Source organism: Euprymna scolopes, chromosome 34 (assembly GCF_053919585.1).
Source record: "Euprymna scolopes isolate OS-2025 chromosome 34, ASM5391958v1, whole genome shotgun sequence".
NCBI lineage: Eukaryota > Metazoa > Mollusca > Cephalopoda > Sepiida > Sepiolidae > Euprymna > Euprymna scolopes.
The window spans coordinates 21691161-21712081 of NC_136515.1; the positions used below are offsets into that span (position 1 = coordinate 21691161).

A 20921-nucleotide genomic window follows, 5' to 3' on the forward strand; every position below is an offset into this window, starting at 1 on the left:
TCGTGGCCTCAGGAAAGCCCACCGGGGATGAGTGCAGGGTCCCTTTCCATGCGCGACATGGCACTACAAACATCCCGATATTTTACAACTGTTGATGGAGCAGCCGCTCTAAGCGCTACCAAAGAGTTAGGGCTCCTGTACTATCAGTCGGAAACAGCAGCCAGGAACTGTCAATCTGGTACCCTCAATCCATTAGGCAAAGCCAGCCCAGTCCAACTGCACCGACATATATGGCACTGAAGCACCCCACTGTGTCCAGTTTAGGGGGATGGGATGTGGTGGGAGCGGGGAAAAGCGGCGTTCATTGACCTAGTCAGGAAACAAGGTCAACCACTGGGTGATTCAGACGAGTCCCTGTGATAGTACCTCTACGCCTGGCCAATAGGCAAAGAAGGAGTATGAAAGCCGGGCAATAGACAGAGCCTATCTCCTCCTTAAGCAGTTTAGGTTTGGCAACCGGTGATTTGTTTAAGTCACCAGCTCTAGGAAGGTTGTCATCCAGGACTGAAGAGGCCTCCCTCCCCTAGGTTTTCCTTCTAGACGGATGACCTGGGAAGATCTACGGGTCCAGTATTAAAGATGGAGAGGGAGTGTCGGCGCTTTAACTGGAGTTATCTCCCCATGGCGTGTTCAATAAATTCCATAATGGCTGACTTCAACGCGCTCCCATAAAAACGTGTTTTTCCGCTGTAAAAACAAAAAAAAACAAAAAAAAAAAAACTACTCGATCAAATTATGTGAAATTTTTTTTCAGAGATCTTCAAAACGGATACGTATAATATAACCTTTTTGTCGATATTTTCATTTTTTAATGTCTTGATTAAAACTGTACAAATACCGGAACATCTTCTGGGGGAGTTATGCATCAAAGAAATATCTTCATTAATCTGAGGTCTTGGCTGAAATGAACATTTCTTTCATCGAAACGACCGGGAGTCTTTGGTAATATTTCAGATAGCTTTTATTTCACCGTTTCCTTGTTGGAAGATTGTCTTAGACTGCTTCCACGCAAGGTCATTACGGCCCTGTCTTCAACACTCTTTGTCTGTCTAGCACTCTCTTTCTCTCTCTAGCTGTTTTTTCTCTTTTAACTCCAAACTCTCTTGTATATATGTTTATTCCTTTGTGCTGTACCACACACATACCCAGCATGTAACCTTTGGTCACGTTTACTGACCAAATTTATTGTTTTTATTCCTTGGTTTGAAAATCCACTTTGCTTATGTCCACCACACTCTTCCCTTGATTGTTCTAAGTAAACCTACACATTTTATTAAACATTCATTTGTTTCAAATTTGTTTTCCGAATAACTTTTTCTGCATAACACTTACAAAACAATAATAATCTAACATTTTACTTTTTTCCTAAACTATCAGCAAGACAACCCAATGCTGCCCCGGCATAATATAAGAAGATAATCTCCTACAACGTACTAGACTCTGCATAGTAAATTAATTTTAGGAGTTTTTTTTTTGTTTTGTTTTTTTTTCTATAATGTAAGCCTAGTGTAAATTTGAATTGAAATTCGTAAGCCAAAATAAACTGAAAAAAAAAAATCACTGGTTTTGCTTTCTAGGAAGGAAAATGAAAAAGAAATAACATTTTTTCTAAACTAAGCTGATTTTAAATTTTTAAACAAGTGTTTGATTTTTAAAAAAATTCTGTACTGTATTGGCTTCTTTCATATTCCAATTGAAATTAATTTTATTTCTTATTCTGAACTGTCATATTTCGCATTTATCTCAATAAAAATAAGCACCAATATATTTTGGTACAATTGGAAAGGAATTAAAACCATGAAAAAGTCATCTTTATAAAAAGTCTGATACTATCCATGCTGGTAGATTAACATTCTAGGCTGGAGACTTGAACAGGTCCAATTCATCAAGTTTGTTTCTTTGTGCGGACTATGTATCAAAGTGTAGGCACATTTCAGCAAACTATAATCATACACCAAACTATTGGTCGATGATCGTTTAACTGTTTTCATCAAGCTATCATAACTAATGGTAGAACAACTAATCGAAATTGGGAGTCAGAAAAATCAGAACTTTTGGGAATTTCGGAATTCGAAAAATTTGTGTCTATTATCCAATACCAAAAACAATTTTTTTTTTTTTTTTTTAACTTGAATTTCCATTGCTGATACTAATGCTAAAAAGCTAAATATTTTTTGGTTTTTAACTACCAGTAAAATTAAAATCTATAGATCACCCCCCCCCCCATCCACAACTGTATTTTTATATTTGTGAAAATATATGCACATTATCTACATTTAAATTAATCCAAAATTTTAAAAGAAAAGAAAAAAAGCCAAAAAAACTCTGTAACTAAATATTTAGATATTTAAAAAGAATCAGAATTGTAAATTTAGAATGGAATCTGCAATTGTATTGGAATCAGGAAAAATATTATAATTGTCCTATCACTAATCAAAACATATTACAAATTAGCCAAGGCTACCTTCATGCCAAATAGTTTGCATTTCTGGCAAGTAGTTTTGCAACCTATAGGTGATGAACAGAAAAAAAAAAACAATCTATGAAGAGAAGTTACAGATTTAAAATTTTTAAGATGAGGATTGATTATTTGGACTATTGTTCATATCTCGTCCACAAGGAGCCATAACATAACGGATAAAGTATTAGGTAAAATTTAGTTCTAAGCAACACTCTTCTGGATGTTGAAGATTCAATCCTCAGTACAGGCAATACTAAGAATACAACTGCGAATTACTTAAGACTTCTACCTGGTCATGGTTGATGGAACAAGAACAAGCTACCCCATGGATTAAATAAAGGATTCTGTTCCAAATTTCATGCAGATTCCAACATTTGACAAAATACACCTAAACAAGGTCAGAGGTTACATCATCCTAAACATTGTACGAATAACACTAAAGATGAGAACAGTAGTCCGAATAACCCAAAAAATATTTATGTTACTGATATGTTGATCAGTCAGCTTGAAAAAGGTAACGCTAAAAATTTTGTTTCTAATGTTATTTAAAATCTCAGAACATTGTTTCTAAAGTTATTGTTAAATACTTTTTATTTTTTTTTAATTAATTTTTTTTTTTTTTTTTTTTACATAGGAATCACCACATCAAGGCCCAGAGGCCACTCAAGGATAAGGGTTATTGAGTATATAATAGTCAAGGAGACAATATCGTAGTAATCGTTAGTAGTGGAAATTTGGTAAATTGAATTACTTAAGAGGACGATTCATCAAAAATTTGTTTATGTTGGACTTGAAGACTACTAAACTAAACAGCTGGAAAACAGGCAAATGGAAGAGAGTTTCATCGGCGTGCAGTTCTAAGAAAGAAACTTTGTTCATGGAATCTACGTTTAGGTACAGATAAAGAGAGTGGGTAAAATTGAGTTTTATAGTTATATAGATGAAAAAAACATTTTTTAATGCCTACATGGAATTCTTCCACACATTTTGCTTTTGTCACGGCCCTTAATGTTTGTCAATGAATATATAACTAAAAATTATTGAATTCTTCAATATTGTCATTTATGCTATTGACCTTTTTCTATGTGTGATGACTAGAGATGTGACAACAGCATATTCTTTTCATCCTTTTGACTCTCAAGTATATATCTGACACAGTTAGACACTGTGAGAAATTCCATATACGGCAGCCATCTTTTCTTGTTTGTTTGACCGCCCATGCAGTTGTTGTGGTTGGCTGTCACTGGTTTGAATAAGTTTTAAAAAAATAGGTTCAAGAACTTCTGACATTGTTAAGGATATTGGCTGATTGAAATCAGTTTGGCTCTTAGATCAACCATTTAACTGTGCTACCATCACACACACACACACACACACACACACACTTATACAGCACAATCACGTTCACACCGGTTCTCGCCAGATCACTGAAGTTAAGCAACGTTGAGCCTGCCCAGTACTAGATGAGTGACCATTTGAGAAGGTAGGGCGCTGTATGTACTGCGCAGAGTCCTAGAAATTTCCAGGTTGGTATCTGGAGGCGCATTAATTTACTGAGAGTAGGGGTAGGCTATAGAAACAAAATTTTTCAAATAAATGCCAAAAGTGGCTTATTACCTTCATTTATATGTAAATAGATGGGAACAAGTGATTTTTTTCAAAACGGGTCAAAATTGGAGGGTCGCTGGCCCCAAACGTGATGTGACCGCGTCAACGCGTGAAAATGGCCCAAATTTCGCCCCCGAACACACTTAATCATTTATTGAAAGCCACAGGGTGCATTTTTTTACTATAAATGCATTTGTATCATTAAATCTAACATTCCCATTGGCTATCCCACAAGTATAGGGCTTTTTAGGGTATCTCAGAGTCCAAAATGGGTCAAAATTACCCCAAAATTAGACTAGGGGTGCATCTCTCTCAGTGAGAGAGATGCACCCCTAGTCTTCGTTAAGACATGCATCTTGGAGAAGGGAACCCTGATTTAAAACCTTCGGTCTACTGTATATTCTGTCCTGTGGCAGTCATCTGCACCGACGGAGGTTAGCAGTAATACCAAAAAGTGTGGTTGGTTCTACACAAAGCCTTCACCACTATAAAAACAAATCATTTGTGTGGATTTTCGAGCAACTTAGTTGTTGTGACGGAATCGCATAAGTCGGAATCGACGGGAGAGTCCATTTTTTTATATACACAGACAGACAACTTTAGTTTATATACCAACCTCAAAATATCTAACCCTATATCAACCTCAAAATATTTTTGTATGAATATATAAAAGTTAAATGCATTTCCTATTTATGTTAAGTGTAAATGCAGACCTCACAATATTATTGGTATGAATAAATTAAAAATAAAATTTTGTAAAACCATCTCAATTTCTCTTTCGTCAACTGCCACCTTACTACCTGTGTAAGCCGTGTTTTCTTTTTTTCCCTTCATCTTTTTTTCATTCTAGTTTCGTCATCTTTGTAATTGGCAAGGGTGCACACACACTGGCTTACACATATAAAAATAAAATAAAACAACGCAAACTCACAAAAGAAAACACAACTCCAATACATTGTGTGTAGATCAGTTGTAGTGGGTGTGTATTCATGGAAAACGACCTTCAAAACGCTAACGTACACATCTTCATTCTCTGTTGTGGCCATCACTGTCGGTCAATTGATGTCAGCTCATCTTGGGTTGGCTAAAGCTTTTCCAGTCTGTTCCAAGTCACAAACAGAAAAACTGTCCCTACACAAACTATGACTCCTAAATTTATTGACTCAAAAATCAGAAATCCTATGAGTTTTTTTTTTTTGTTTGCTTTAGTCACCATTACACCTGATTAATAGAAACCGACTACTTTTACAAGTGTCCCATTAGTCGATGACTGTGATGTGACTTTCTGTCTCGAGAGTTCCAAAAGGTCTTGTGCCCCTCCCCACATCTTTTTAAAAATCTTACGTTCTATACTTTTTCTGCTAATAAATAATTATGCCCTTTGTTATGGCTTTCTTTTTTTTTACTTCAGAAACTCAGGAAAGGGGGATCCATACTATCATATCAAATCTGGATAATTCAAATAATAAAATATTAAATGAATACAAAAATGAGTTACAAACAGTATTGAAAAAATAAATAAGTTACAAACAGTATTGAAAAAATAAATAAGTTACAAACAGTATTGAAAAAATAAATAAGTTACAAACAGTATTGAAAAAATAAATAAGTTACAAACAGTATTGAAAAAATAAATAAGTTACAAACAGTATTGAAAAAATAAATAAGTTACAAACAGTATTGAAAAAATAAATAAGTTACAAACAGTATTGAAAAAATAAATAAGGTACAAACAGTATTGAAAAAATAAATAAGGTACAAACAGTATTGAAAAAATAAATAAGGTACAAACAGTATTGAAAAAATAAATAAGGTACAAACAGTATTGAAAAAATAAATAAGTTACAAACAGTATTGAAAAAATAAATAAGTTACAAACAGTATTGAAAAAATAAATAAGGTACAAACAGTATTGAAAAAATAAATAAGGTACAAACAGTATTGAAAAAATAAATAAGGTACAAACAGTATTGAAAAAATAAATAAGGTACAAACAGTATTGAAAAAATAAATAAGTTACAAACAGTATTGAAAAAATAAATAAGTTACAAACAGTATTGAAAAAATAAATAAGTTACAAACAGTATTGAAAAAATAAATAAGGTACAAACAGTATTGAAAAAATAAATAAGGTACAAACAGTATTGAAAAAATAAATAAGGTACAAACAGTATTGAAAAAATAAATAAGGTACAAACAGTATTGAAAAATAAAATCTATATATCTATAAAAGTGAAATTTTCTCTGTGTGTGTACATTTCCCTACCAAACTACTACCAATTTTCAGTCTACAGACTCGACATAAGGGGTACTAAGTGTTGGGAAAATCTTTTTAATCAGTTTTCAGCTAGAAATTTGGTTGTCAAAGGTCAACAATTTAACCTTTGAGAACTCTACCAAACTCCTCTGCCAATTTTGAGTGTAAACACTTGAAAATTTAGATGTAGATTACTTGTACATGGATCAAACTTTAATTTGATTTGAGCTCAAAACAATAAATGTTAAAGGGTTAAAATTGGGGTCAAAGTTTTAAAAGAAATCGACCGCTGCAGTCTCTACCAAATTACTCAGCCAACTTTTCCTCTAAACATTTGAAATTTTACATAAAGGGTATTCAGACATAGGGCAAGCTTTTTAATCAGTTTTTGGCCAAAAATTTGTCTGCCAAGAGGTCAAAGTTCAAAAGATTTGACCTTTGCGGTCTCTAGCAAACTACTCAGCCAATTTTGGGTCTAAGCATTTGAAATTAATCATAAAGGGTCTTCAGACATGCAGCAAGCTTTTTAATCAGTTTTTGGGTCAAAATTTGGCTGCCAAGAGGTCAAAGTTGTAAACTTTACCAAACTCTTCCGCCAATTTCGGGTCTAAACACTTGAAATTTTAGATGTAGGTTACCTGGACATGAGTCAAACTTTTTAATATATATATATATATATATATATATATATATATATATATACATATGCACAAAAAGTTATGAACAGTACATAGGGCCTAAGCAAAACCAGGCTAAAAAAAATAAATAAAAAGAAACTTACAGCTGTCACTTTTGATTTGATCCGCTGCCAAATCTGAGCAAGCATGAAATTAGAGGATGACTTCTGCCGGTTCCAAATTCTGATGGTGTTGTCCCCAACTCCAATTGCTAGGCAATCTAAAGAAACAGGAAACAATATGTAACAACCGATTTAAGTAGATGTTTGTATTCTTCATTGAAATTTGATTTTTCAAAATGATATGAAATGTAAGAATCTTAAACCATTTCATTACAATATTATAAAATAACTTTTGATATGGATAGTATTATGGGAGAACTTCACATTCGTGTGTTGTGTAGTTCTTGCCTCAGTGTTATTTTAATAATTATACAATGAAAGACTAAGATTGTTTGTTTGCAGCATTGCTAGTAAGTACAGGGCGTGTAAAAACTATTGATACTTCGAATGACAATAAAACCTTGACACTTTTGCAAGCGTCGTCATAATTCAAGGGAAATCACTCTTTTACTATGTGTGTGTGTGGTGTACTTCTCACTTTAATAACTATACAATCAAAGGCTATGGTTGTTTGCTTGCAGCATTGCTAGCAAGTACAAGGTGTTTAAAACATGTATTCACAATTCAGATAAATAAAAAATTAAAAAATGTACTCACACTTCAAATGACATTAAAACATTTAACATATAGCAAAATGGAATAGCTTTAAAAATAAAAAAGATGTATTAGGTTGATTTTTTTTACTTTAAGTTGAAAACAAAAAACATTATTTTTGCACCAACCTAATAATTGGAGAATCATGTTTGCTAACACTAATTAATAACAATGCTGAAAACAGTTTAAGTGTGAGTATATTTGTTTGAGACACCCTGCATATAAGTATTTAATAAGGCTGTTTGCAATGTGGGATAAGCTGGAACTTGTTTTTGGCTTTGCAGAACATGAATAAATTTTGCAAAGGAAAAGGAAAAAAAAATAATAACATCAATGTTTGGTGCATTTTAGGTCAAGGAACCAGTATTTTCAGACAACCTGATCTGGTAGCACCAATAAGAGTGCACATTGACAAGCAAGTTCCACAGTGTTTTGATAAGTAGTATATGGTGTTACCTGGATTCAATGGAACAGCATGAAGAGCATAAACATATCCACCAAAAGTCGACACACTCTGGATACTTTTACGATGATTCAAATCCCAAAATATTAACTGAAGGAAGAAAGAGAAAAAAAAGTTATAAAACGTTTTTAAAATCATCATCATACAAAATTTTTTTTTTTTTTGTTTTTTTTTAAACCAGTTGTATCTACCCGACATTGTCCAGGATGCAATAAAATCATTAATTTTTAACGTTTATTTGTTAATTTTAGTTGTAGGGTAGACAACTCCTATTATAACTTATTTTAAAAGAGTTAACTCCCCTTGCATTCTTGACACCTGGAATAGTATATGAAAGGTATATCAAACTCGGAGTCCTGCTCATTAGTTTATATTGTCATGTACTAGGTGTATCAGAATTTTTGTAGGAATTTTTGACACCCCTAACACGAAACTGCGAATAAAATATAAAAACCTCGTAATTTCTCTGTTAAAAGTGGGTTATTTTCTTTATGGATTATACTTCCAAAATAAACTATTAAAGTCGTTTTAAAAGTAATAGAATTTTTTTTTTTTTTTTTAAAACAGTAATGAATTTTCCAAACTCAATATTTTTCAATTTTTAAACTTTAAAAATCTATCAAAATTTTTCTATTGATTCTATTTTTACGATATTTTCAGGGTCAATGTGAAATTTTATGTTCTTTCCAATAAACCGAATATAATATTTTAGACAAACGTTTTTTTTTTAAATTCACGCCCCCCCCCCATTTTCAAGTTTCTATTAAAAAGTAAATAATTAATTTATGTTGAATAGTTTTATATATCACAAATTGAAGAGAAAAGGTCAATAAATAATATATTCAAATTTAAAACAAACAAAAAAAACCCGTTTTTTAGAAATTTACCTGTAAAGTCCGAAGTTTAAAACCTTTTTTTTTAAAAAAAAAAACACATTGTTTTTTTTTGTTTTTTTTTTTTAATGAAACCTTGGTCTTTGCTCCTTTAATTGAAAAAAAAATTAGGGCTTGAATTACATTTTTCGAGGAGTTATAAGCTTGGAAAGATGGGGTGGAATTATTCACTATTTTCACGAAATTTCTGATACACCTAGGGCTGTACTCCTACAATTGAAGTCGTTTAATAAAAATCATTTCAGTATATTTTTCTTTTAATTTGGAAACATGCAATTTCGTACTATTTAAGAATTCAAGTAAAAACATACATGCAGTTTAACAAAAAAATAAATAAAACTATAACGAAAGAAATTAATATGAATATAAAACTGTGTTTTATTGTTATAGTAAACAAGATACAATCCTGACAATCAAATAAAAAAAAATTTTTTTAAAAAAACCAAAAAAACATAAGCTTTCAAGTAGCCCATAAATAAGCAATAAATTTCACCAAAAACACATACACAACAATAATCCAACAAACAAATGAAATACAAAACTACAGCGGTCTAAACCACCCTCCAGAAAGCCCAAACATAACAGAAGAACTAAAAAACGTATTCGTATGTAAGGGAGTTAACTTAGTAGTACCTATTTACTATGCCTCCCCACGGGACAGAGTTAGACACCAGGGTCGTTTTTTAACGTGGAGAAAAGGTACAAAAATAAAAATTGTCTCAGTCGTGAAGGATTTCTCCTCCACCGAAAGAGAACAAGAAAATGAAGTGCAGCATCTGAAGAACAGATACTACACTTTGATCTTGACCAAAAGGCCAAGAAAACGTGAAAAGTTTTAGTAGTAATCTACCATACAAGTGAAATTGGATTTTTTTTTTTTTTTTTTTAAATGTGAAAACAAATAAACGTTAAAAATTAATGACTTTATTGCATCCCGGACAATTGTTATATTTAACAAGTATCAAGATCACAGTGTAGTATCTGTTCTGATGCTACACTTCTCCTTTTCTGTCCTCAGTCGGTGAAAGAGAAATCCTTCATGACTGAGACAATTAAAATTTTTGTTTTTATCCAGAGTGCCCCTTTTTGGGGAGCTGGATTTTCCCCACATTAAAAACCAACTCTGTGTCTAATTCTGCCTTCATGGAGAGGCAAGTTAATAGGAACAAGTGTGAGTGCATTTGTTTAACAGCATTTCAACCTATAGGGTCATTTAATGCCAAGAAAAGGTTTGTTGATGTAGAGAATTTAATTTCTTGGAAAGATGCTTTAAAGTTCTTGAAAAGTTTGTTTTTCTAAAGTAAAATGTCATTTGTTTAGTTTAATGGAGTTCGAATAAATTTGTCTTTTAAGTACTTTACAATTTGTTGAGGCTTCATTTCTTGGAATACTTTTTCAATGCTTGTGTTCCATAATATTTCTTCCAGGTTTGTGTCTTCTACACTGTTAGTAAATGTTTGATTGTTATTTGTTGGTTACAGAGTGTACAGTTTGGTGCTCCCTCCGCTTTGATTAGGTAGGAACGAGTTAGATTTGTATTTGGTTCAGTACAATCTCCTCTATATTTCCTTTCAAAGCTTTTTGTTTTTCACTTCTAATTATTGGCTGATGCTCATGCAAGATTTATTTTTAGTTCAGATAAAAAGGAATTCAATTCTTCAAGTACGTTTTTTAGTTCTTTTATTATGTTTGGGGTTTCTGGAGGTTGGTTTAGACCATTGTACTTGTGTATTTTGTTTGCAAGTTGGGTTATTGTTGCATACATATTTTTGGTGCAATTTGTTGCTTATTTGTGGGCTACTTGGAAGCTTATGTTTTTTTTTGGTATTTGATTGTCAGGATTTCTTTCTCTTGCTTGTATATTTTGTAATTTTTTTAGAGAGAGGGATGATTTTCTAGGCAGTTTGTACATTTGGTTTCATTAGGACAGTCTTCTTTGTGATTCGAGTCTTTTTGACTGCAATTTTCACCTGTTTGGTTTCTTTGACACTGGTCTTTATTATTCCCAAACTTTTGGTATTTATAGCATTGTAGTGGGTTTAGAATGTTACTGTTCTACTTTGATTCTTTCATAACTTATATTGATTGTCTCTAGTATTTGAGGAGAGTTAAACGTTAATATGTTGGTGTCTATGTATATTAGCTCTTCAGCTTTCCTGATTATAATTCTTTTAACATTTGTGACTCCTTGGCTTTTCAGTTCTATTTTGATTTCTTCTGTTGTGCATACAGAGATTTCTTGATTTCTTATAACTCCTTTGGAGTAGCTTAATGTTTGATATGGATAAGATTTGATGAATGTTTCGTGTAGTTTTTATAATTGTAATAAAGTTTTAGCCGTTTTCTATTTTGTACTTCCAATATTGTTCTTTTTTTTTTAATTTTATGACAATTTTGGCTGTTATTTTGCTTGATATGGTTTTTTGGATAAGGAAACGCGACATTCTAGTCAGTGGTATGTCAGAAGTATTCTCCAGCACAATGAAGTGTGGAAAGACTTTATCTTCATTATCATTATCTGCGTCCATCTCAAGTTTTATATGCAGTCTCTTGGTTGTTTTTTTTGTTCATAATAAAATTAAAAGGTTCATTAGCCATGCTCTCCACTAACCAAGAACAAAAAATTGAAGTGTAGCATCAGAACAGATACTTCACTTTGAGATATTAAATCCTTTATTCAAGCTAAAATTACAATGTAAGTTCCAAACAAAAACTTAGGCACAAGGCCAACTCAAAAGGGAGGAAAAATGAGGGTCGTTGGTCATCCTTGTCACTCCAGAACTAAACAAAAGTTTCTCTTAGCTAGTATCTTCTTTTGCCATAATACCGCATTCACCCTTTTGTACTGGGGGTGCATCCTACTTAGAACCCAATTGTTTAGCACCAGTTAATATAACAAAAATTTAAATTAATAGTTCAATTGTATCTGAATGCAACAGCAACAAATCCAATGCACCTAAATTACACTCGTTTTAAATGTTGTTAATCTTTGGTATGCCAGACTAAAATTTCCGTGTAGTTCCGAGTTCTTTCAGATATGACAAGTGATGATCAGTCAACATTCTGAAAAGTTTTGTAAATCTGTCTTGAGTTTTGTTTTTGAATTTTTGAGATGAGGATTGATTATGTGTATTATTTTGATTCTCTGGATTACTGTTCTCATCTCGAGTGTTATTTGTACGTTTTCGTTGATTTATCCTCCAACTTTCTTCAGGTGTATCTTATCGACCCAGGGAATCTGTTGTCAAACCCCAGAGTCTTTCCATCAAACTCTGGAATTTACACAAAATTTGGAACAGAACCCTTTACTTAATGCTTCCATTCCATCAGCGATGATCCAGTAGAAATTCAAAGTAATTTGCAATTGATGTTTCTGAATTTTTGAGATGAGGATTGGTTATTCGTATTATTTGGTTTCATTTTTTTTTTTTTTTACATAGGCATCACCACTTATCAAGGCCAAGAGGCCACTTAAGAAAAGGGGTTAAAGAGTGTACAGTAAAAATTGGACAATATAGTAATCATTAGTAATGGAAATTCGGTAAATTTGTTAACTTATATGGAACGGCTCATCAAAAACTTGTTTACGTTAGACTTGAAGACAACCATATTGTAGTCAGCTGGAAAGCAGGAAAACGGAAGACAATTCCACAGGCGTGCAGTTCTAACAAAGAAGCTTTGTTCATAGAATCTACGTTTAGGTTTAGGCACAGATGAAGTCATTGGACTACTGTTCTCATCTTCAGTGTGATTTTCACAACATTTCGATTGATGTAATTTCCGACCTTCTTCAAGTGTATCTTGTAACTCGGGAATGTTTCTGTCGAACTCAAGAATTTGGATGGAACGCTTTATTTACTTCACGAGGGTAGCATGCTCTTGTTCCGTCAGTCATGATTGAATAGAGGTCTTAAGTAATTTGCAATTGTATTCTTCAGTCGCCCACACTGAGGACTGAACCTTTAACCTTCAGGAGAATATCACATTTTACAATTGATTTTTCCAAGTACTCTAACCACTGCGCCATGGGTCCTTGCGGGTCCATTGTAGAAATCACACTCAAGATGAGAACAGTAGTCCAATCAATCCAAAGTAATTTGCAATAGTATCAGTGTAGCTCACACCGTGGATTGAACCTTCGACCTCCAGAAGAATACAACTTACAAATGAATTTTATTTATGGTCAATTTTGGTATAACGTTTAGAAGTTAAAATCTATAATAATAAAAATAATTTGATTCGATAATAAAGATAGCAATATCTTGAAAAACTTTTTATCTGTGATATTCTAGAATTTCAACCACTGGATTTTATGACAGAAAAATTTTCCTAAAGCGAGAATAGAAAAGAAATTCTCAATTATTTTCATACACGTATTTTGATACGTTCATCCTTTCCTTATTTTTTCACAGTTGTGGGCTGCTAATAAGCTTGAAATGGACTGCAATATACAATTATTGTGGAAGATCAAATCAAGAAACACTGCCTCTGCTAATGACTTTGTTTTTTACTTACATTTCTGTCTTGTGATATCGTACACAAGACATTCGATCCCAAAGATGCAATGCCAAAAATGGCTCGGTTATGACCACATCCTGCAGAAGTTTCAAAGTGGGTATATTTCTTTCGACCTGACTGAGCAAGATCCCAACTAACCACCGCACCACTGGGGGTAAAAAAAAAAAAAAAAAAAAAAAAAAAAAAGAGTTAACATCCTGGACAAGAATAAAAATAGAAAAAAATTTACTCTTTCATAAAGAGAACACAAAGAAATCAGACTAAATCATAATATTATTTATATCTTTAGGCACATGCAATGGATAAAAATGTTGATTAACAACAGTAATCTATAATATAAATCTCACCTGTCTGTTTAAATGTATGTTTGTATGTATGTTTGTATCTGCCTAAAACTTTCAACAGAGGTGACGGATTTTCATGAAATCAGTGTCATTTTGAAGCTCAACCCTTTGGATAGCAAATATGGAAAAATTGTCTAAAACCATTAATTCCTTCACCCTCAACTGGGCACTTTTCTACAAGGAGGGGTCGCTTTTTTTTTTTTTGCCAATATTTTCTAAAGTCATCCCCTTTTTTCGATTAACTAGCCTTAATTTAAACCTTCGCCACTTCCAGTTTGGCAATGGACGCAACGGCAAAGATGTCACATTTTTTTTTAATTCTTTTCCTCCTTCGCGGTACGGGTTCGAGCTTGCTTGCCTACTACCACTTTTTTTTTTTTTTTTTTGCTCAACACACCTCCAAACACCCGACCAACGCCGGGCACTCAGGCTAGTTTATTATATAAAGGGTTAATATCTATGTTCAGCTGAAACTTGAAAATACACAACGAATCCCTCAAAAGTTTTTTTCTTTCCTTTTATTTTTATATCTGCGTAAACTCCAAAAATATCTAAAATAAAAAAAAAATTTAAAAAAAAAGATTTATTATCTAGTGGAAAGAGGTTCGTTAACTGGCAATTTATATAATATAATCTTATGAAGACTTTTTCTACTTATTTGACATACTAAAGGGAAGTAACTAACTTTTTGCAAGGAGTTATTTACTTTTTACCGATTCATTCCTTAAGTAATTTATAAAAGTGTGTATGTCCAGAAAGAGAAATGGACTGAGTCACAGCCCACTTATAAATACGGCGCCATATGTCACATTTACAGGCCGATTCCAACCAGGCCGATTGAAATTGAAACTAAAAACAATCGACATGTTGACAACGTTTGTAATTAAAAAAAAAAAATTATAAATTTCAAGAGAATTTATCAGAATCTATTTTAATTTCTAAACAAGTTTTCAACACTAAAATGCATGTTTATACTTTTGTTTTAAAAATTAAATGAATAAATAATCAGTGATTAAGAGACCATATCTATGAGTGGGCTGAGTAGAGAAGAAAGAGGAGGGATGAGGGTAGTAAGAGAAATTTTAATAGAAAAATGTTACTTTTTTTTCCCTGGGCAGTGCTGGGTAGTCATACTAGTTTCCAAATAAAGTGGGAATGCGATACAAAGAAGAATTTTAGAATGGAGAGAAAATATTAAACACACAAAGGGGAAGGGTTATGGTGACCAAGTGATTAACGGAAACGCGGGTGTGCCAACTTCGAATTCAGTTTGTTCTACATAAACACATATCTGACTGTGTGTCTCATCTCCTGTAGAAGAGAAATAAATGTTGGGAGGAGGAAGGGAATATGCGATAAAAAGTAATTTCAGAATGAATAGGCAACAGACAGTAGAGCATCAGAGGCAGTGCATCAGTAGGTTGACTGCACTCCAATGAAACTGTTTCTTCCCCAGAACTGCTAGACTTTGGAACTCCCTTCCGGGATTCTGCTTTCCCAACTGTACTGGCATGCAGAAGTTCAAATGTAATGCGAACAGACATCTTGCTGCTCATCTCCCTTCATAATATTCCTGCAACTGATGGCACTGTGCTTTGTTTGGGGTGAAAATTGAATAAAAAAAAATTTTTTTTAAGAATCAGGTACTATCTGAAAGAAAAAGAAAAAAATCGTCTTCTATTCTATATAAATATTAACTGGCTTTATATATTAATTTTATTTTTTTAAATTTTTTTTTAATGGTTGTTTTGTTTTACGGCATATAAACCCTTTTTGGGTTATTTAATTCTAAATCCAGTTATTTTGGAAATAGTATTCGTGTTGCATCCAGTTATTTTGCAGAAAGTTTTTATTTTTCAAACTCTTTGTATCTTCAATCGCTTGTTTGTAGTGTTTGGTTTGGTTGTTTTTTAGTGGATTTTATCGTTTTTGTTCCCTGACCTGCAGAAAATGAATGAGTTTTGCAATGGGAGAGGGAAAAGGGTTACAGTATTAATGTTTGGTACATTTTAAGTTAGGAGACTAGTCAGGAAGTGGAGAAGATAGAGAAAGGGGAAATGGGAAGAAGGAAAAGGGGGAAAAGGTGGGTTGTTGTTTTTGTTTTTGGTTTTGCAGAACATAATTAAGTTTTGTAAAAGGAAGTAGAAAAACAAAAAGCATCAATGTTAGGTGCATTTCGTCTCAGGAAGCCAATATCTTCAGACAGCCTGATCTGGTAGAACCAGTTTTTTTTTTTTTTAATCCTTTCCGATGAGGCCTCATAATTTGTGTATTCATTCTTTTCCGGACTGTCACTACCTGAAGAAGTTCAAGGGATAAACGTTGGCCGAAACGTAGCGAAACAACAAGTATGAAGATGAGGATAAAAGTCCGCAAAAGAATGCATTAACTGGCTTTGCACACTCGCTATCACTTTGCAAAGTTTGCTATTTGAAATATTAAGTTAAAACATTTTTTTTTTTACAAAGAAGTCATCATTTATTAAGGCCTGGAGGCCACTCAAGGATAAGGGTTAATGAGTTTACAGTAGTGAATGGGTTAATACTGTAATTATCATTAGTAGTGGAAATTTGGTAAATTGAATTAAGGGGACGGCTCATCAAAAACTTGTTCATGTAAGACTTGAAGACGACCATATTGTAGTCAGCTGGAATGCAGGGAAACGGAACAAAGTTCCACAGGCGTGCAGTTCTAAGAAAGAAGTTTTGTTCATGGAATCTACGTCTAGGTTTAGGCACAGAAAGAGGGGGAGAAATTATTGATAGTGGTTTCAACTAGACAAGTGTTTTTTTTGTGAAAGTTTGGCAAGAGTTGACCATAGATTGGAGCTCAGACGAGCACTTGCCATGGAAATAACGATAGAACAGAGACAGGCTTGCAACATCTCTTCTGTGGGAAAGAGGTTGCACGGAAGAGAAAAGGGCATCCCCTACTTGGATATGAAGTCTATTTTGAACTCTGTCATGGAAGGATAAAGTGCTTCTAGCAGCTCCTACTCAGATGTGGCAACAGTATTCTATCCAATAATAAACATTTTTTTCATCAATTTTTGTAAACCCAAAACAAAATCTCTCAATTATTTACCCAGATAAATGGTGATCTAGTGCAGGATGGCACAAAACTCACACATTGGTTTTTTTAGGCGAGAAAAACTTTCAACATTTAAAATATTTTACTACTGTTTACTGATAAATAATACATTTACCTGATAATTTTTTTTACATTAGTTTTTAAAAATGTTGGCCATTTAAAATCCTTTTTTGGCTTCACAAAGTGGACTCTAGTTATGGCATTTTCCATTACATTTCTTAAAATAACATGCTCTAGTTCTCAGATTTCATGTCTGATGCTGTTTTTAAGTTCTTGAATTGTTCTGGAATTCTTCACAATTCTTTCGTCAAGATAACCCCAAAGGAAAAAATCAGGGGCTGTCAAATCCGGTGAACATGAAGGCCAGTTAAAATCAGAAAATCTGCTAATTAAATGCTTGCCAAACAATTCTTGAGGAGCGCCATATTTTGACGGGCAGTGTGAGCAGTTGCTCCAGCTTGTTTGGACCACATTTTCGGGTTGTCCTGAATAGCTGGCTTTAATTTTCAATCATTTGTTGATAGCGCTGTACAGTTACCGTCATTGCAACACCTTATTCGTCTTCGAAGAAATAAGGACCTATCACTCTTTTCAAGGTGACACCACACCATACAGTACATTTTATTGGATACAACTCGTACTTGGATTTTCAATTGCCCATATTTGGTAGTTCTGCTTATTCACGAACTCGTTCTTATAAAAATAGGCTTCGTCGCTCGTTATCATTATTATGGATGAACTCATTTTGTTCTCAGGCTAATTGCTGAATGGGAACAACATAAGTTAAGCCAGACTGCAAATCTCTAAGTTGCAATGTCTGCACCATTTGAATTTTGTATGGAAACAGGTGCAATTCCCTCAGAATTCTTTGAAGTGACTTTCTGGACATTCCAATATAAGTGGCTTGTCTTCGAGTTAAAGTGTCTGTGTTTTCAGCAATGCTGTCCTCTATGGGTGTTACATTTTCAGCTGTACTTATTGAACGTGGTCTTCCAGTTCATGGAAGATCACTGACTGAACCCTACTGTCGAAACCGTTTCACAATTGTGATCGGATTGGGAGCTTGCCTGACATAATGCAGATGATAGGCTCTTTGAGTACAAGATTATGGCACAACGATTTTCGAAATAAAGCTCAATAATTTTGGTTCATTTCTCAGTGCTAAATTTTTCCATGATCAATTATCAATGTTTTATCTGCAAAATTCTGAAAAAAAATTGAAAAAATTTATTAAATGCTAAAGTTATTACGGATTCAAACTAATGCGTGACTTTTGCGCCAATCTGCATATTCACTAATTCAAGCAAGAACAAAATGTTACTTCATCTGAAGACTGCAATGTAGGTCAGCACATAAGAATACCGGGAAACTGATTATTTTCGTTGAACTATGTTTATTTACGGAAAATATTTCTTTAAATCGAATAAATTAAAATAAATAGAAAAGAAAATGAATATTTACTTAACATAGTAAGAAAAATAAGAGTTTTTCATGTATCAAGGAGATGTACCTGGCGTTGCTGGTATTAAACGTAATGTTAAATTCTTTTTTTTGTCTGAAGATAGCGGTTTCAATCCTACCCAAAGCCGGCCAGAGGTTTACTTGGCCAAAACGTGGTAAGACGAAAATTACGGAAGGTAGTAATTGCAGTGAATACAGTAAGGAGATTCAGAGTTCCTATCTGTCGCAGTTACCACCTGACGAAGGCCAGAAGAATAGTTGGCCGAAACGTTGTGAAACAACTAAGAAAAGATGAGGATAATAGTCCGCAATAAATAAAAATAAATAATACTCATCTCAATAATGAATTCCAATTAATATATAGTTCATTTCTTGTAAGTAAAAAAGAAGAAAATACTAGAGCTGAGATTGAAACCAAAACTGAAAGACAGTGAGTCAAGTACAATAACCATTAAGCCAGCTAGAACCGTTTTTAAAAAGTGTTCTAAACCTACTTATTTTTAACATAATGAATCTATCGTGTGAACGATTCATGCATGTGCATTTGTGAAACAATTGATAAACAGATACAATCACCCACCCCTCTCTCACGTACCACATTTTTACCCCTTAGCAGCACTTTTTTCCCCCCAATGAAAATCGATTAAGTTTTCCATATGTCTGAATACCCTATATACCAAATTGAAAGTCTGTAGATTCAAAATCAGTGAAGTATATAGGTTGAGAAGTGTCCTCACAAACACATTCTCACTTTTATCGATATTTAGATTAAACAAAATGGTACTCTTGTAGTATTTGTCCTAGATCCTTGAAATTTTTTGTCAATCATTGCTCGAGATCGATCAGCAATCAGCAGATTAAGCAGAGTGTTGTTCAAATGCTGAAATGCTAAATCGTACCAAACCGAAACAAATATATTCTGCCAGGGATCAAAGGCAACAATGAATCACGTTAAGTTAAAAGGATGTGGAAGAAATCAAAGTAGCAAAATAAGAAAGAATGCAGAACCAACCGAGAGCTTTTAGGTATATATCGAATTAAATTTAGGTGGAGACAAAACATTTCTGGACCAAAAAATATTCTGTACTTTCACCTAACTGTTTATGGTATTCATAAAAGTCATCCATCTTTTCTAATAAAAAAAAAAACCCAGCTGTTTACAAAAAAACTTTTGTTGAATAAAATAAAATTTAGTAAACAATACAAGATGCAACTTTCCTTGATAAAAATATATATATTCAGTAAATTTACAGTAGGTTATAATTATTTCATTGTCTTTTTCCAGGTTTGTTTGTTTGTTTTGAAATTCGTCCGTGCCTGTTACTTCGCTTGGTTTAATCTTGTGATTGTCAGTCAATCCAGAACCATGATTAACAGAAAATCCCGAGGATCCGGATCAAATACTGCAATAGTATTAACAAAATAAATGTAACGAAAAAAACATACAATTGCCCAAATATAATTAAACTACATAAATACGAACCCAGTAGATGAGAGAATCATAATAGACTAAGCAAAGATTAAGTAACAAGTTGCTTGGTTTGGCAAATATGCAAAATTGCTAAATTAACTTTTAAATTGAAAGTCATGTTTCATTTCAGAAGAGTTTCCGATAGGTAGCTAATCTGTATAAGCCCTGAAATGAAAAATAGAGTTTTTAGTGGACCACTAATCTGTATCAGCCTTGGAACTATAAAATTTTGCAGACAAAGAGCAAGATTCCTTTCCGTGTGAACACGAAAAATTATGCGTGAGGATTCTAAAATATCCAGTATGCTTTATAGAATGATTCCGGTTGATGAAGATGAAGATTAAAAAGAATGAAAAAAGATGAAGACGAAAAAGACAATGAAAAAAGATGAAGACGAAAAAGACAATGAAAAAAGATGAAGACGAAAAAGACAATGAAAAAGACGAAAAAGACAATGAAAAAGACAATGAAAAAGACGATGAAAAAGACGAAAAAGACAATGAAAAAGACGAAGACGAAAAAGACAATGAAAAAGACGAAGACGAAAAAGACAATGAAAAAGACGAAGACGAAAAAGACAATGAAAAAGACGAAGACGAAAAAGACAATGAAAAAGACGAAGACGAAAAAGACAATGAAAAAGACGAAGACGAAAAAGACAATGAAAAAGACGAAGACGAAAAAGACAATGAAAAAGACGAAGACGACAAAGACAATGAAAAAGACGAAGACGAAAAAGACAATGAAAAAGACGAAGACGAAAAAGACAATGAAAAAGACGAAGACGAAAAAGACAATGAAAAAGATGAAGACGAAAAAGACAATGAAAAAGACGAAGACGAAAATGACAATGAAAAAGACGAAGACGAAAAAGACAATGAAAAAGACGAAGACGAAAAAGACAATGAAAAAGACGAAGACGAAAATGACAATGAAAAAGACGAAAAAGACAATGAAAAAGA

General features: G+C 33.2%; 2 protein-coding genes and 1 pseudogene across 2 annotated transcripts in view; 1 reads left to right on the top strand and 2 right to left on the bottom strand.

The window, feature by feature from the left end:
• The window catches only part of LOC145259124 (gem-associated protein 5-like), an 827294-nt gene that overhangs the window by 787824 nt on the left and 18549 nt on the right, over positions 1-20921 (bottom strand). Inside the window, exons 5-7 of the mRNA XM_080116800.1 lie at positions 13591-13741; positions 8176-8272; positions 7108-7223 (exon numbers count right to left, since the gene is read on the bottom strand). Coding sequence (XP_079972926.1) covers positions 7108-7223; positions 8176-8272; positions 13591-13741 — 364 coding nt within the window. The remainder of the gene's footprint in view (positions 1-7107; positions 7224-8175; positions 8273-13590; positions 13742-20921) is intronic.
• LOC145259380 (U2 spliceosomal RNA) lies at positions 9770-9902 on the bottom strand (annotated as a pseudogene).
• Positions 13902-20889, top strand: LOC145259040 (uncharacterized; the record flags this gene model as incomplete). Its single annotated transcript, XM_080116667.1, has 2 exons — positions 13902-13917; positions 20402-20889. Coding segments are annotated over exons 1-2 (504 nt in total), but the record flags the coding sequence as incomplete, so codon positions are not given.